At 42.7% G+C, this 18606-nt stretch overlaps 1 protein-coding gene across 4 annotated transcripts in view; it reads left to right on the top strand.

Annotated features, from left to right (window-relative positions):
• The first annotated feature begins 606 nt into the window (after positions 1-606).
• Positions 607-18606, top strand: part of nutf2 (nuclear transport factor 2) — a 45880-nt gene continuing 27880 nt past the window's right edge. Inside the window, exons 1-2 of one of the 4 annotated variants that reach the window (XM_073069894.1) lie at positions 607-698; positions 17453-17573. In XM_073069894.1, the coding sequence (XP_072925995.1) occupies positions 17475-17573 (99 nt within the window). In that variant the 5' untranslated portion in view covers positions 607-698; positions 17453-17474. Of the gene's footprint in view, positions 699-738; positions 758-855; positions 876-14870; positions 15000-17452; positions 17574-18606 lie in introns of those variants that run through there. The other 3 variants (XM_073069898.1, XM_073069896.1, XM_073069895.1) reach the window with 3 other exon arrangements.

Raw genomic sequence — 18606 nt, 5'->3', positions numbered from 1 at the left:
GATGACATGCCAGAGGCCAATCACTATTAAATATGAAACACTATCCCTTTCCTTTTGGTTAGTCCTGACGAAGGGTCTCGGCCCGAAACGTCGACAGTGCTTCTCCTTATAGATGCTGCCTGGCCTGCTGTGTTCCATCAGCATTTTGTGAGTGTTGTTGTTTGAATTTCCAGCATCTGCAGATTTCCTCGTGTCTGCCCTATTTGAAATGCTGGATTTGGAATAGATGTGGAAAAAGAAATTCAAATGGTATATTGAAGCTGAAACTATGAAGAGTTGAAAAATAGTTCTAAGCAAGTATTCAGCGTCTTCTAGAAAACCACATTTTATCTCAAAAGCTTTAACAAACCAATTTACCTGAGTTTTAGAGCAATCGAGCCCCACCTCGTGGCTCACGTCAGCACAATTGTACCGGGGACCTGTAGTACGTTCTTCTACTTTACAGCGCTTCTCCCTGTAGATGCTGTCTAGCCTGCTGTGTTCTACCAGCATTTTGTGTGTGCTGTTGTTTCTACTTTAAACCCGGGATTGACACAGAAACTACAAGTCCCACAATGCATTCTCACCCTACGAGCATGCGTCGTGCTGAGGAGTTGAATGTGCCCTCTCCTCCCGCCCCCACCCCCACCACGCAGCGGCTGGGAGGGGCCTGGTGTCGACTGTCGCCATACTGCGATCCGCCGGAGTCGGAGCACTGGGTAAGCATTTTCCTCAGTCGCCTGTTAACCTGGTCATAGTTGAGCCTTGACTCACCGAGGTGTGTACGAGGGTTGAGCGGCCGCTGTATTGGCGCGTTGTGCACGCGATACGTTTAGACGAGGTTGGCCGACATGGCCGATAGTTTGAGGTGTCGGGCCTGGTTTGGATAAGTGAAGGTATGGGGAGGGGGGAGGTAATATTTAGACTGAGTGATGGCGCCTTTGGTCTCGGTGGCGAGCGGGTTGCCTGTGCGGGCTTCGATTTTCTCCGGTTCTCATCGGTAAGGCCAGGCGGCCTGTGTCCGGGTGATGGAAGCGGTAATGTGCCATGCGCCTTCAGCCGCCGCTCTTCTGGCGGTCATGACGCTGCGCTTTTAAATGTTAACTTCAAACTATTTTAAAAATAAACGGGCGGCCGCGAGTGAGCAGGCGCACAAACGCACGAGTGGGTCCTCGTTCCTGCCGAAAGCTTGGGGCGCTAAGCTCTCAATTGAACTCACCCGCCCCCCATTTACCTGTACCATCTATTTCCGTTTTGTCTGTGCGGGAGTCGTTTTTGTTTTCCTCGTGTGTGCGGAGACCGGGAACTAGTAAAAGTTGACGTGCTCGAGTGGATTACCGAGGGAGACGGCACTTGGCGCCCCTGTGTTTAAAGCATAGAGGAATTCAAAGATGATTTAACGCAGATCCACTCCTTAGCAGCCAGCTGCTTTACAGTTTTGATTTTCTGTTGAGACTCTTCCCGTCACAGCGATGGCGACAAGTCATTCATTCTACGGCGGCCGCCAATTGACTTCAACCTCCAAGATAACCTATCCGCTTTTGATATTCTCTTCTGGGTTCCATCTCGGTGTTTTTGAGAGTTCTGTATTTGTACCGTTCTCTTGTTGTTATTCATGAATTTGATGTCGCTCAGTGTAAAATAGATTAGTGCAGATTGAAAGCTGTGTGCCATGTCTGAGGTAACGTGTATGGAACCTTCCGTACCGATATATAGGCACCAGTTCGCTCTGTGATCTGTGGTCGCTGCTTGAGGTTTCTTATTCCGAAGGGAGCTTTTACGAATTTTAAAAAAAACTTCAGATATGTAACTCAATGGAAGGTGGGCTCTACTTGTAGTATTATAACCGCTGTTTTTGATCCTGCTGCAATACTGTAAGTATTTAATCGTTAGTTGTTTAGCTAGGCCTTCACGATCCCTTATCTGATCCATTGAATTTTATACTTTAAACTTTAATAGTTGCTGTTGTACTTCGTTTTTTTTTGAGTCATAAAAGTCGTTTGTTGTGTTTCTTGAAAAATTCACAGGTTTTTAACATAGAAAGAACTGAAAAATTAAGTGGTCTGAAAGGATTTGACTGGTTCTGAAAGGTTGGTGTAGATAGAACCCAGAATCATACAGCACAGTTCAGGCCCCTTGTCCCATGGCATTTTTGCTAACCTTTTAACCTGCTCAACAATCAAACTCTTCCCTCCATTTTTCTATCATCCATGTGTCTATATAAGAGATTATTTGATGTTACTAATGCCTCTGTCTCTACCGCCACTCTGTGTATAAAGAAACCTTACATCTAACATTACCCCCCCTCCCCTTATTTTAATCCAGTCACCTTAAATTATGCCTCCTTGTGTTATCTGTTTCCACTTTTGGCAAAACTTTGGATATATACTTGAGTTATTCCTCTTATTATCTTGTACACTTATTTCAAGTCATCCCTCATCCTCCTTCACTGAAAAGAGAAAAGCCCCAGTTAGCTCAACCTATCTTAATAAGGCAAGCTCTCTAATCCAGGCAGCATCTTGGTAAATCTCCTCTGTACTCTTTAAAGCGGTGTTTCTCCAACCTTTTTTAGCTCAACACCCCCCAAAGCGCCTTCATTCTTGCCAGTGGCCCCATAGTGTAAAAACATGTCTTGTATGTCTTATTTTCTCATGCTTGCATGAGAAGAATGATTCTGCTTTAAATTTTTGTGTCTTTAAACCTAACTTACACAGTACTTGTGCACTGTATAGCAGTTTTGATATGAATGTGATCCTTGTGCTTCATGGTTTTTAACAAGAGTTGAAGTATCTGGTTCAAGTTGTGACAGCAAAAACTAAAGTCCCCGTGCATAACAATGTCCAAGTGGTTTCTGTTTTTTTTGTGAGTACGTGGTCCACTACACTGAAGCCTTTTTCAGCAAGGTTGGAGAATGGAAATGTAATGAAGAACAGTTTGCCTCAAAGATGAGGAAACTTCGTATGACAGTGTAGCCACATACGCAGACTAACAGTTTTGACAATCAGTTTGCTTCTTCATCATTCTGAATTTTGATAATTTCTTCTTGCAAGCTCTCTTCCTGTTCTTCCACCATGCAAAGAAGTGGGTTAATTACCCAGTAAGAATTTCCAGACTTTTCAAATCTTTGAATCGATTCTGAAAATCCTCCTTCCGTACTACAGATGTAAGCAGTACTTTTGCAAATCACTGTCTGTGATGCAGAGAAGCTGTGAGAACATTTTTCTCCCAGTGTTTTGCTTATATATTTCCAATATCCGATAAAAGTGGTCACTGTACTTTTGGCCTGGATTAAATTGAAATTTAGAACCTTCATTTAATTATGCAGATTGATAAGTAATGTCACATCTGCACGTAGAAGTTCAATCTTGTGTCCCAAGCACTATGACTTCGAGCAAAAATTCAATCATGGTATCAGAAAGATCAAAGAAATGTTTAAGCAGCAGCCATTTACAGCCAGTGCACTTCAGTGTGAAGAAGCAAGCTTTCAAACTCTTCATGGTTACCTTGGTAAACTGGTGAAATATTCAGCTATTTAATGGAGGAGCTTTAATTTTGTTGATAGTAGATATTACCGGAATCAAGCTTGGAAAACAAAGTTGTTGCTGAGGTTTTCAACTGTGAGATATTGATGATGAATTACAAACAGACTTGGAATTTCTTTTTTCATAGATGCCACTAAACCAGCATGGTGCTCCATCTGTTGCACAAGAAATCATGTTCCTATCAGAATACTTTTATCCTCAATATACATTTTGATCTTGTCATAGATTGATTCTCCATTGATATTTCTCTTTTAACAAGAGAATCTCTTCATAAAACTTTCCATTTTTGACGAACTGTACGTATGCCATTAGCAATGCCTCATTGTCTCACATGGTTGACTCATCCAGTTGTATCGCAAATTCTGTTTTTTGTAGTTCTGTGCATAGTCAATGTCTTCGCTCTGTCAATATGACGAGCTACCCAGTTATTACTCGGAGGAATTGATTTTAAAATACTGGTATCCATTTTGAGAATAGTGGTGAGTACTTCTGATACAGTGGCATTATTGGTCTTTCACCAATTGTATGAGATTTTCCACACTTTGCTATAATTTTGGACATTTTATAGGAGGAATGAGAAGCTTTCTTGGCAAATGACTTGAGTGTGCAGAGCTTTTCAAATGCTCCTTTCATCTTCTGAAATTGAGTAATACCATAAGTAGCCTTTTCGGAGTGTCTTTTATGGAAGTGTTCCTGCAGTCTTGATGGTTTCATTCCTTCATTGGACAGTACAGTAGTTTCTGTTTCTTAGCAGGATTAGAATTCAAGGTTTCTCCACCTTCAGACTCATAGAGGTCATGCCGAACATATTCATCCATTGTTAATGGGGCTAAATTAAAAATGAACACAAACTGGGAATGCCTATCGGATGTTGACGATGGCTGCAAGTTGACATGGTTGGTCAGGCCAGGATGTCGCTTACTGCCCCACCCCCCCACTCCCCTAGAATCTTGAATGCCCCTTGATGACACTTATTTGCGCAACACCCCCCTTGGATACATAACTACCCCCTTGGGAATCATTGCTCTAAAGCTTTCAATATCCTTCCTGTAATGAGGCTGAACCATTACAGGAACCAGAACTGAACACTATTGCAAGAGTGGTCTAGCTAAGGCTTTACAGACCTGTAACACCTTGCAGTTCTTGAAGTAATTTACCCAACTAATGAAAGCCACTGCACCAGTTACCTTCTTAACAACCCTATTAACTTGTGCAGAAATTTAGAGGAATCTATGGACGTGGGATTGCTGTTCTTCTTGTGCAGGAAGGCACAGAGTCGACTGTACTTCCTTAGAAGGTTGGCGTCATTCAATGTCTGTAGTGAGATGCTGAAGATGTTCTATAGGTCAGTTGTGGAGAGCGCCCTCTTCTTTGTGGTGGCGTGTTGGGGAGGAAGCATTAAGAAGAGGGACGCCTCACGTCTTAATAAGCTGGTAAGGAAGGCGGGCTCTGTCGTGGGCAAAGTACTGGAGAGTTTAACATCGGTAGCTGAGCGAAGGGCGCTGAGTAGGCTACGGTCAATTATGGATAACTCTGAACATCCTCTACATAGCACCATCCAGAGACAGAGAAGCAGTTTCAGCGACAGGTTACTATCAATGCAATGCTCCTCAGACAGGATGAAGAGGTCAATACTCCCCAATGCCATTAGGCTTTACAATTCTACCGCCAGGACTTAAGAACTTTTTAAAAGCTATTATTAATGCTTTTTGAGATAGTGATTTAGATGCATATCATATTTTTTACTGAGTTAAGTATTGTATGTAATTAGTTTTGCTACAACAAGTGTATGGGACATTGGAAAAAAGTTGGAATTTCCCCATGGGGATGAATAAAGTATCTATCTATCTATCTATCTCCCGGTTGCCACCCACTTCAACTCTGCTTCACGTTCCCATTTGGATATGTCCATACACGGCCTCCTCTACTGTCATGATGAGGCCAAACTCAGGTTGGAGGAGCAACAGCTCATATACCGTCTGGGTAGCCTCCAGCCCCTTGGCATGAACATTGAATTCTCCAACTTCCGGTAATTCCCTCCCCCTCCCTTCCCCCATCTCAGTTTCACTCTGCCTACTCATCCAGCTGCCTATCACCCCCCTCATGGTTCCCCGACCCCTTGATCTTTCCCTTTACTGGATTTTCACCTGGCACCTACCAGCCTTCTCCTTCCCACCCTCCCCCTACCTTCTTTATAGGGCCCCTGCTCCCTCCCTCTTCAGTCCTGACGAAGGGTCTTGATCCGAAACATTGACTGTTTGTTTCCATGGATGCTGTCGGGCCTGCTGAGTTCCTCCAGCTTGTGCGAGCTGCCTCAAATCTGCTGTAATTGTGTTTATGTGCTCGGCCCAGGACAGATCTTCTGAAATAGAAACTCAAGTGATCTCTGATCCTCCGGTGAGGACTGGCTCATGACCTTCTGGTTTCCCTCTCCTGAATCAGTTCCTTGGTATTGCTGACTTTGAGTGAGAGGTTGCTGTCACTACTCAGCTATATTTTCCATCTCCCTCCTGTATGTTGATTCATCACTACCTTTGATGCAGTTGTGGCATCAGCAAACTTGAATATGGCATTGGAGTTGTGCTTGCCCTCAGTCGTGAGTGTAAAGTGAGTAGAGTAGACTGAAATAGGCTGACATCAGCATAGTTTTCTTAAAGGGGAAATCTTGTATGACAAATCTGGAATTCTTTGAGGAAATAACAGACAGGATAGGCAAAGGAGAATCAGTGGGTGCTGTTTACTCCTTTAGAACAGAAATGAGTCATTTCTTTAGCCAGAAGGTGGTGAATCTGGAATTCATTGCCAGAGATGGCTGTGGCAGCCAAGTTATTGGGTATGTTTAAAGCAGAGATTGATACATTCTTGATTAATAAGAGTTGGAGAATGTGGTTGAGAGGGACAATAAATCAGTCATGCAATGATGGAGCAGACTCGATGGACTGAGTGGCTTGATTCTGCTTCTGTCTTATGGTTTTATGGTCTCAACCCAGCTCTACCTCCTGTCAGTGACCCATTGTAACTTACTATTTACAACTATTTACAACTCCTCATCTGCAGATTTGCTAACGCACCCTTCCACATCCAAGCCACAAATAAAATCAGAGACAGCAAGGAATAGGTAACTCGCATCTTGTCTGGGAGAAAGGGGAAGCATTAACTCACATATATTAGTATGACAGTGGAATAGAGAGGAACTTGCCCAGGTGGATTGGAGGAGTATACTGGTGGGGATGATGACAGAGTAGAGATGGCTGAAGTTTCTGGGAATAGTTCATAAGGTGCAGCATAGATATGTTCCACAGAGTAAGAAGTTCACAAAAGGCAGGAGTAAGACTAACAAAGGAAGTTAAGGATTGCATGAAAGCCAAGGAAAGGGCAAAAGTGAGTGGGAAGTTGGATGATCGGGAAGCTTTAAAAATCCAACAAAAGGCAACTAAAAAAGCTATAAAAAGGGGAAAGATGAAATACGAGGGTAGACTAACCAATAATATAAAGCAGGATACCAAGACTTCTCAGTTATATAAAAGTAAAAGGGAGGTGGGAGTTGATATTGGACCACTGGAAAATGATGCCGGTGAGGTAGTAATGTGGGACAAATAAATGGCAGATGAAGAGGAATTTAATGGGTACTTTGCACCTGTCTTCACTGTGGAAGGCACTAGCAGTGTGCCAGAGCCTCATGAGTTTCAGGAAGCAGGAGTGAGTGCCATTGCTATTACAAAGGAAAAAGTGTTAGGTAAACTCAAACGTCTTAAGGTGGATAAGTCACCTGGGCCAGATGGATTACATCCTGAGAGAGGTTGCTGAAGAGATAACAGATGCATTGGTCATGATCTTTCAAGAATCACTTGATCCTGGCATGGTCCCAGAGGTTTGGAAGATTGCAGGTGTCACTCCACTGTTTAAAAAGGGAGGAAGAGACACAAGGAAGGAAATTATAGGCCAGTTAGCCTAATCTCAGTGGTTGGGAAAGTGTTGGGAGTCTATTATTAAAGGATGAAGTTTCAAGGTACTTGGAGACTAATATGAAGTCAAAGTCAGCATAGTTTCTGTAGAGGGAAATCTAGCCTGACAAATCTGTTAGAGTTCTTTGAGGAAGTAACAAGCAGAGTGGACAAGGGAGAGACAGTGGATGTCATTTACTTGGATTTCCAGAAGGCTTTTGAAAAGGTGCCGCACATAAGGCTGCTTAACAGATAAAATCTTACGGAGTTACAGGAAAGATACTGGCATGGATAGCAGAGTGGCTGACAGCCAGGAGGTAGTGAGTGGGATAAAAAGGGAGCCTTTTCTGGTTGGCTACCAGTGACTAATGGTGTTTCTCCGGGGTCATCATTCTCCTAAGCTCCACCCACCATCTCCTGTTGAAATTTGTAGCCATATCCTGACTACTGTTAGGAAGCCTGTATATAACTCCCATCTGGGTCTTTATACCCATGCAAACATGAGGAAATCTGCAGATGCTGGAAATTCAAACAAAACACACAAAATGCTGGTGGAACACAGCAGGCCAGGCAGTATCTATAAGGAGAAGCACTGTCGACATTTCGGGCCGAGACCTGACGAAGGGTCTCGGCCTGAAATGTCGACAGTGCCTTATAGACGCTGCCTGGCCTGCTGTGTTCCACCAGCATTTTGTGTGTGTTGTCTTTTTACCCATGCAGTTTTTTAACTTGACCCACAAGGATTCTGTCACCTAAGGATTTGATTTAATTTTTTTACCAACACCATTCCCTCTGTCTATCTGCCTATCCTTTCGATATAATGTGTATCCTTGGATGTTAAGTTCCCAGCTGTAATCTTCTTTTAGCCACGACTCAGTGATGCCCACAATGTTGTACCTCCCAGTCTGTAACTGCGCTGCAGGATAATCCACCTTATTCTGTATACTATGTGCATTCATGTTGACACCTGCAGTCCCGCATCTGTCACTCTTTTTGATTTTGTCCCCCTTTTATACTGCAACTCATTCCACTGACTGAAATTTTGCCCTATCTCCTGTCTGTCCTTCCTGACATTATCACTACACACTGCTTCTGCTTGTAAGCCAACAGCCCTATCCTATGCCCTATCACTGTAGTTCCCACCCTACTGCCAAATTAGTTTAAATCCTCCCCAACAGATCTTGCAGACTTGCCTGCAATAATCTCCCTCAGGTTCGGGTGTAAAGCCCATCCCTTTTGTACAGGTCATAACTTCCCTAGAAGAGATTTTCAATGATTCAGAAATCTAAATCCTTGTACCAGTTCCTCAGCCATGCATTCATCTGCGGAATTATCCAATTCTTAGCCTCACTGGCATGTGGCACAGGCAGCAATCGAGAGATTGCTACCTTGGAGGCCCTGCTTTTCAACTTTTACCTACCGTAGATGTCGGATTATAAGTGGCTACTTTTTTCCCACATTTTGAACAGCTTTGAACACTGCGGCCTTTACTACGGTGCGGCTAATGCATGATTTTTTTTCATGCCGCCAAAAACATTTTGCCTCGTAACAGTAGACCAATAAAATTGATGAGTAGTTCACAGAGGTCCAATGAAATTGTACGATAAATCAAGCGCACTTTCACAATTAAATTATTGTAAATCAGTCATTTGTACTCACCCTCATCAACATGGAAAACACTCGAAGAAAAGCATTGTGCTGCCTTTATGGCAGTTATTTAGTTTATAATATTTTCGCTTAGTAATTCATTTGTTAGTATTTTCTAGTTAAAGTTAGAAGTGTTTTAAGTATATTTGTTTTCTGTACTACATCCCGGGATGCTATGACGTCACATCTGGTTTCGCCGCGTCTTGTGGGAAATACTGGTTTGCGATAAACGGGAAGGTGGGGGGCGAGCGGCATTAGACGAGCGCGAGAACGCTGCTTTTAAGTTAAAGGCGATCAATAACTTTTCCTGGTAGGCTGCAGTATATATATTTTTTACCAGTCGTTAGGAGATATTGGAATGTTGTTCAGTAAAAAAGTATATGCAACGTAATTTGTGTGTTATCGATACGTATGTATATTTAAAAGTAGCCGCGTTACAGGCACGGTTCGAAAAAAAGCATTTGCAATATGTATTTGTTTATGTTACCATACGGATTTAATTAAAAGTTAAAAAATCCTCACGTGTAATATCTTTCTGTGTAAATATCTCATATTACAACGTGGGACACCTGCGGCCTAAAATTCGGTGCGGCTTGTACAAGTACAAAATTGATTTTCTTTCTAAAATTAGAGCCAGCGGCTTTTAATCAGGTGCGCTCTGTAGTGCGAAATCTACGGTAGCTCCCTAAATTCTCTCTTCATGAACGCCTCAAATTGTCTACTTATGTCATTGGTGCCAATATATACCAAGACATCACTGTCCTGCTTTAGAATGTCATGTACCTGATCTGAAACGTCCTTTACCCTGGTACCTGGGAAGTGCCATCCAGGTGTCTCTATCATATCCGCAGAAGCTCATGTCCACACCTCTTACTATGGAATCCCAATTGCTACCGCTATCCTCCTCTCTCCCCCCCCCCCCCCTTCCCTGCTGAGTCAGTGTCAGACTCAGTGCCAAGACCTAGTTACCTCCCCTCCCCCCCTTCCCAGCAGGTTGTGCTCTTCAACAGTATCCAAATGTTTTATTTATTTTATTAAGGGGAATGGTCATAGGGGTACTCTGTACTGGCTGCCTAATTCCCTTCCCCCTCCTGACTCATTTACTTGCCTTCTGCAACCTAGGGGTGACTACCTCCCTGTAGCTCTGGTCAATCATCTCAAGTTTTGCATATGAGCTAAAGGTCATCTAGCTACAGCTGTAGTTCCTTCACGTGTTGTCTGAGGAGCTGCAGCTGGTACAGAAGTGGTTATCAGGGAGGCTGGAGGTCTTCCCAGAATCCCACATCTCACACAAAGAACACAACACAGTTCCCAGAGCCATTTTCACTCTTAACTTTGCACTAAACAGATGAACGGTGAAAAAGAAGCCTGTTCTCACTGAAGTCTGATGAGCCAAAGCCTTCCCCCTCTAATCCTGGTCCACTCCTATAATGGCCATCCCGCTTGTCCTTGCCTTATTTTTATTTGCCATTGCTAGTGAATTGAGACTGCTGTTGAAAAAAGCCAAGACCCTGTGAAAGCTCCTTTTAAAATCTTTCTGTCCTGGACCTGAGATCTCATCTGCCATTTTGACTGTGCTGCTGAGAAGTGGGTGATATTGCCTCCTGGGGGAGGAGGGTGAAAATTTCATGGGGTGATAAAGATAAAGGGGACAGTGGGACACTTAGTAATTTGGGAGGCAGCTGAGGGATTACAGGCTTAATTTAAGGAATGAATTGCAAATTAAAAGCATTTGATTTTTGGTGCCTCATAATTGATTAGAATGATCATGTAATCACCTCATCTCTTGCTAACCCACTGTTCTCTTAGACATTGTACAAAGTACTTTATAGTCGAAAATCAATGTGATGCTTCTGTGTTTGGTATATCATTAGAAATTTGTACTGAAGAAATCATGTTATTTCCAGCCCAGCCCACTTGTTGCTGTTCACTATTATAGTGCGGTATAAGCTAGTATGATTCCCATACTCTAATCATGCAGTTATGCAATTCCTCTGAATTGGGGTATGACATTCAATGGAGTAAAATTCAGAATCTGCCCTTTTGAATGGTGTTGACTGCATTTCTCTAGCCCACGGCCCAACCAAGGTATTGCTGCCCTACTGAACATACCTTCAGGTAGAGAGTCAGGTTTTGCCTGAGCTGTTATGATGTCATTACTTTTCTCTTTATTGATTGCAGCACAGACAAACAGGTTGGACAGACAATAAGTGATTGACCGTGGTCATTAATATATAACGAAAATAGCAGAAGCAGACAAAATGAAAAAGAGTAGTAGAGTGTAGTGTGGAGTATCTGAAATATGGATTTATGTCAGCACCAAGCAACCAACAACAGCCAATGTATCTGTTGTATGGGAAAGTTTTTTTTCCCCAAATGGGGCAATGAAACTGTCCAGGCTCCTTGACCATTTAAAGAGGATACACTCATATAGTAAATTAAAATGGTGTGGCGACCCACTTCCCAGCGCACTCGAACCGGCTCACAAAGTGGCGCGCGCCAGCATTGAGGCAGGTCCCAAAGAGGGCACCAAGCCTGCGTCACCAGTAAGGGGAAAAGCCCGCGCGCGGGACGGGACTGTGAATACGCACCCCCTACAGCATTCCCGCCCGGGGAGGGCAGGATCAGGAAGGCTTTAAAGCGAGGCCGCGAAGTTTGAATAAATCTCTTTTTGCAACTGCAGCTCACAGACTCCGTGAAGTTATTTCAGCACTGCATGTAGCACACTGCTACAATTGGTGACCCCGACGGCCCAAACGATATTTGGGCCGAAGATGAACGACGCAGCATCTATTCATGCAGTTTCGTTAAAACTGCCAAGCTTTTGGACGCTGCAACCTTACCTATGGGTTCCAGCAAGCAGAAGCCCAATTCCACATTCGGCAGATAACCTCGGATGCCACACGTTACTACTACATGGTGAGCTCCCTCGACCAGGAAACAGCGGCCCAGGTTGAGGAGTTCATACAGTCGCCCCCAGCGGACGGCAAATACACAGAATTCAAAGCCTTGCTCATAAGGACTGTCGGACTCTCACGGCGCGAGCGAGCTGCCCGCTTACTGCACCTGGATGGTTTGGGGGCTACAGTTCGGCTCCGGCCAGTTCACGTGGGACTTCACACTGGCCGCCATAGCCCAACCGCTCCTGGGAGCGGATTTTTTGCGAGCTCACAGCCTACTGGTCGACCTGCCAAGGAAGAAACTGGTCCACGTCGAGACTTTTCAAACGTTCTCCCTGGGTGAAGCCCAGTTGCCGGCCCCACACCTAGACTCCATCACGTTGTCCGACAATGACTTCACCAGAGTCCTGGCGGATTTCCCATTGGTTCTGGCACTGCAGTTCATGGCGGCCAGCCTTTTGGGGACACAGCTGCACCACACAACTGCTTACTGCCCACAGTTGAACGGATTAGTGGAGCGTTTCCACCGTCACCTGAAGTCGGCTCTCATGGCCCGCCTCAAAGGGCCTAACTGGGTGGACGAGCTTCCCTGGGTCCTGCTCGGAATCCGCACGGCGCCCAAAGAAGATCTGCACGCCTCGTCGGCTGAGTTGGTGTAAGGCGCACCCCTGGTCGTCCCAGGAGAGTTCATACCAGCTCCAAGGGGGCAAGAGGAAGAACCCGCAGCAATCCTGGGCAGGCTACGCGAGAGGCTTCGTAACCTGGCCCCCATACCCACTTCGCAGCATGGGCAGAACCCGACCTGCAAAACTGTAAGTTAGTTTTTATATGACGGGGCGGACATCGGGCACTGCTACAGCGGCCCTACGAGGGGCCGTTTACGGTGATCAGAAACAACGGGTCCACATTCGTGCTGGACATAGGGGGGAAAGAGGAAGTTTTCACTGTGGACTGACTCAAACTGGCCCATGTGGACTTGGCGCAGCCGGTTGAGATTCTGGCACCACGGCACAGAGGCAGACCTCCCAAACAGAGTCCGACCCAGACTGTGGACATTGGGGGAGTGTATCGTCGGTTCTGGGGGGGGGTGGGGGTTATGTGGCAACCCACTTCCCAGCGCACTCGAACCGGCTCACAAAGTGGCGCAGGCCAGCATTGAGGCAGGTCCCAAAGAGGGCACCAAGCCTGCGTCACCAGCAAGGGGAAAAGCCCGCGTGCGGGACGGGACTGTGAATACGCACCCCCTGCAGCATTCCCGCCCGGGGAGGGCGGGATCAGGAAGGCTTTAAAGCGAGGCCGCGAAGTTTGAATAAATCTCTTTTTGCAACTGCAGCTCACCGACTCCGTGTCGTTATTTCAGCGCTGCGTGTAGCACACCGCTACAATGGCTTATTTTCAATCACTTCATGAAAGCATGTTTGCCAGCACTTCACAACAGAACAGTGATGGTTTGTGGGCTTCATACAATGTTTCATTGCTAAAAATGGAAAGCCCCATACAACTGGAGAAGAACTAATCCTGCCAGCAGTAAGGGAGGTTCTGTATATTGTTTTGCATAAGCACCAGAGCAAATAATTAAAGTAATTCCGTTCAGCAACAGTGTTCAAAGACAAACAGATGAATAGCTGAGTATGTGGAAGGCACATTGTGCAAGATACTTAGGACAACACAATTTGTTCAGCATTTGGATGAGTCAACTTTGTCATGCAACAAATCTTTGCTTCTAGGTGATGATCGCTTCATAAAAGATGAAAGCATGGTTCAAGAGTTGTTATTTGCCAGGGGTCCAGAAACATAGACAAGGTGGGGGGGGGGAATCAATATTTCAGTTTCATAAAAAATGATTCAAAGAGAAGGCCATTCTGCTCGATAACACTGTTGTGCAACTGATGAGGCATCATCAATTACAGTGTATTATTACTTTTTTGAAAAAAGCTGTACCTAACGTGTTTACCATTTACTGTGTAATTCACAGACAATATCTTGACACAAAAATCCTTAATGACCTGCTGTACAACTCATTCAATACTGTTAGCACAGTATAAGCAATATCAAGTCCCAAGCTTTCAATTCTCGACTATTTTGAGAGCTTGGTATTGAGAATGTTGAACAGTTTCCACACAGAAGTCAGATAGCTCTCAAAATGAGACTGTCCTTTTTGCCCTTTTTGAAACTGATAAAATTCTTTGAAGACTCAAATGCTTCATTCAATAATCAACTCACGAATATTGGGCATGATATTGCTTATTTGTCAGAATTGTTAACAAACTTTAATTAAATCAATCTTCAATTGCAAGGAGATTATGTGAATCTTATATTCCTTTCTAAGTTAATCATATTTAAGTGCAATATTGGCATTGCAATCTTTTCCAATTTCCGAGCCCCTCTAAGTTTGAAGACAAAGAAAGATCAGGTGCTGATCTCCAAGTATTCTGTACCCACCTCATTGTGTGGCTAGGCACAGCTCAAATGCCATCTATAAATTTGCTGATGACATATGTATTTGCTGATAGAATTTTAGATGACGAAGGTATACAGGAGCGAGATAGATCAGCTGGTTGAGTAGTGTTGCAGCAACCTCCTTGCATACAACGTCAGTAAGACTGAAGAATTGATTGTGGACTTAAGAAAGAGTAAGACGAGGGCACAGTCCTTAATATTTTATTTGGATCTCTGGTTAAGTATGATTGCTTATTGTATTGTCAGACATTATGAAACTGTTTACATCTGTGCAACTAGGTACTTGTACAAGTTTGATCATCCAATTCTTTTCTAATGGAATTGTGTAATCTAAAAAAGACCATAAATTTGAATTGCTGTTATTTCTCCTGGCTAATTAATTTTCCAGCACATATCATGTTAAAGTCACTGAAAATTTGACTGGACCACATGAATGATGGACATATCAGTGCCTTGCAGGAAATCTGGCAGCCAAAGTTAAGCTGCTGGATCTGATGCTGCAGATGTAATTTTCAGGACTAGGGCAGGTAAAGTTTTAACTGTTGGCTGCTCTTGTGCAAGATGTATGCAAGGGTGCAGATGCAAGCTGACTTTGAACAGTAGTGCGCAAGAAAATAACCTTGCATTCTGAGAGAACCTTGGTATTTATCTTATAAATCTAATTGCACTAAGAAATGGGAAGAATAAGATGGAAATCAGAATGTGGAAGCGGTATCTTTGGCTCAAAACGTTCTATTTGCTATTTAAAAGTTCTGAGATCACAAACTTGCATGATCACATCTTTCCTTAAGCCATTTATCTAACTGAGATGTAATTTTTGCTTCATTCATTAATTCTGATGATACATTATTTTAGTTCTAAACCACTGTCTTTATATGTATTTTGGTGGCTTCTTGTAGCCACGTGTTGGGGATGCTTAAAGTTCTCAACTCTTTCATATCGCAAGGCGTGAACCTATAAAATTTACTTGATTAAAAACCTCACTTATTGACATGAATTCTGCCTGCCACTTTTGATATTCCTTTTCATCTTCCAAATAATTTGCTGAGTTCTTCCAGCAATTTGTGTGTGTTGCTTAAATTTTCAGCATCTGCAGATTTTCTCTTTGCCATTCTCATTTGACCCCACTCACTCCTCCTTCCCTTGTCTTCTACCACTCCTGTCAGATTCCCCCTTCTCCAGCCCTTTATCTCTTTCACCAGTCAACTTCCTAGCTCTTTACTTCATCCCTCCCCCTCTCCTGGTTTCACCTGTCACCTACCACCTTGTACTTCTTCCTCCCATCCCCCCCACCTTCTTGCTGTGACTTCTGATCTTTTTTTCCAGTCCTGATGAAGTGTCTTGGCCTGAAGTGTGAACTGTTTACTCTTTTCTGTTGATGCTGCCTGGCCTGCTGAGTTCCTCCAGCATTTTGTGTGGCTTGAATTTCCAGCATCTGCAGATTTTCTTGTACAGCTTTTGACATTTTTAAAAATTGTTTAATAATATTGCTAAAAAGTGCTTGGAATGCTTTAGTGTTTATAGGTGCTATATAAAAACCAGTATTGGAACTTGGATTTGCTAGGAACTTTTTCACGTGTTTGAGTATGTAATGGAAGAAAATTTATTCCATATAGCCATTGGACATGAATAGAATTAGACAATTTGGCCCATCGAATCTGCTCCACTGTTTCATCATGGCTAATTTATCATTCCCCGTTCTCTTGCCTTCACCCCATGTAACCTTTGAACTCCTACTAATCAAGAACCTATCAGCTTCCACTTTAAATGGCTTGTCCTCCACCACCCTTTGTGGCAGTGAATTCCAGATTCATCATCCCCAGCTAAAGGAATTCCTTATCTCTGTTCTAAATGGACAATCTTCTATTCTGAGGCTGTACCCTCTGGTCCTAGACTTCCTGCAGAATAAGAAGCATCCTCCCCACATCTACTGTTTCAATGAGGTTCTCTCTCTCCCCCTCTCCCCACTCCTCTCCCCTGCCAATTTTTCTAAACACTAGCAAGCATAGGCCCAGTGTTACCAAACGCTTTTCATACATTAACCCTCTCCAAATCCAGCATGTCTTTTCTCAATGAGGGGCTCAGAACTGCTCACAATATTCCGTGCAGTCTGACCAATGTCTTATAAAGCCTCAGCATCACATCCTTGTTTTATATTCTTGTCCTCTCAAAATGAATGCTAACATTGCATTTGCCTTCCTTACCATTGACTCAACCTGCAAGTTCACTGTTACAGAATCCTGGACGAGGACTGCCAAGTCCCTTTGCATGTCTGATTTCTGAATTTGCTCCATTTTCTCCCTGTTTAGAAAATAGCCTGTGCTTTTATTCCTTCTACCAGTGTGCATGACCATACACTTCCCTACACTGTATTCCATCTGACATTTCTTTGCCCATTCTCCTAATCTAAGTCCTTCTGCTTGCTTCCTGATTCCTCAACACTACCTGCGCCTTCATCCATCTTTGTATAATCTGCAAATTTGGCCACAAAGCCATCATTAGCTCCTTAGCAGCTGTTTTTATCTTTAGGCAATGCCCATGGCAGGACAGTAAATGAAGAGGTGAAATTTCTAAATAACTCTTTTGATTTTATTAAGGTGTCAATAACACTTGAATGTTCTTGCAAGGTTGTGTCATTATTGTGTTTTTTTTTGTTTCAGACAGGGAAAATTTTTGCTTTTCTGTATATAAATTTAAATTTGTTCTATAATAGAATGTTGGATTTTGATGCCAATATGCCAAAAATTGATCTTTGACATCCCATGGTGTAGATCATTTTGGATGCCTCTGCTTATATTAAGTAGTTCGGAAAGCTATGTTTGTTTAATGGGGAAAAAACAGTTGGGATTGCTTCCCTAGTCACTGTGATCTGTTTATTATTGTAGAAGCATGGTAGCAACAAAATGTCTAGAATAGTTCTAAAAGTCTCCAACAAAGTGAATAATTTTAAGCTGAAATATTTTTCTTTGCATCTGTTTAGTGCTTGAGGCTGACTGATCAGAATGAACGAAAGTCCTATTTGGGAGCAGATTGGAACTAGCTTTGTGGACCATTACTATAAAATTTTTGATTCAAATAGGGGTTCACTAGCACCATTATATGTAAGTATGAACTTAGTTCTGTCTACTGTTTGTAAGTTTTCTTCACTGGGGTATGATTGGAAAAAATAAATTTGCTTTCACAATGAGTGCTTTTTTTCAAAAATATTCCAATGTTTCACAAAATTCATTTTTCTAAGGCAATTTTTTCATAGTTTACAATTGTTGTGTTTCTCGACCTCTGGCTTTTCATTGGTTATAGTATTTATAGTAGTTGAAAGCCAGTTTTTCAATAAAATGAATGAACTATGTTGCATTATATATAACTCATTGCAAGCAAATCATTGATAAAATTATCAAAATTAAAACTGGAACATTTTAATAGACTAATCTAGTTTGCCTAGGAAGCCATAGAGATTTTTGCTTGAATTGTGAAGAGAAAATGTTACTGAACTTAAAGTGCATTTTGGCAGATAAAACAGAAAAGTATACTTGTGGTTTATTTTAAGGCCATTGTGTGTTTGTGTAAATGAAATGGGTTCCTTTTAACACTAATCTAAAGCATAGTGTTCTCCCAAGAAAAAGTACTGTTCATCTGTTCGTAAAATATGCAGGATCTTTGATGAAGATACCATTAGAGCCTTTTAATTCAAAATTGTAGTTTCATTGCATTGGGAGTGAGTTGCTTTCATTCTAATTAAAGCATGAAAGCCTTGGATATTTATCTGATTTGCAGAATGAAGTATAGGTTAATTGTAATGGCTGTCAAGAGCTTTAAAATTTGTGTACTTGTCATTGTAGCGTGACTGAAAATATTTTGAACTTTTCTGTCCAGAATTTTTCAGCTGTTGATATTGAATGTATTTAAATTGACTGGTGCCCAAATATCATACTATTTAAATAAGAAGGATATATTTTGCTGAATGTTTGTTCCAGTTAGTGTTTTTGCAATGAGATCATTGGTCTGGTCTTCCAGTGGGAACCTGACATAATGTTGGAAGATATGGCCCCTGATTACCTAATTGTAGTCTCTGAAACATTTTTTTTCTTTAAAAGAGAAACTGTTGTTTTCTTAAAACCTGCTGCTGTCAGGTTT

Source organism: Hemitrygon akajei, chromosome 17, assembly GCF_048418815.1.
Source record: "Hemitrygon akajei chromosome 17, sHemAka1.3, whole genome shotgun sequence".
NCBI lineage: Eukaryota > Metazoa > Chordata > Chondrichthyes > Myliobatiformes > Dasyatidae > Hemitrygon > Hemitrygon akajei.
The sequence above is the reverse complement of the archived record's forward strand: the minus strand, read 5'-3'. Positions and strand labels throughout refer to the sequence as shown.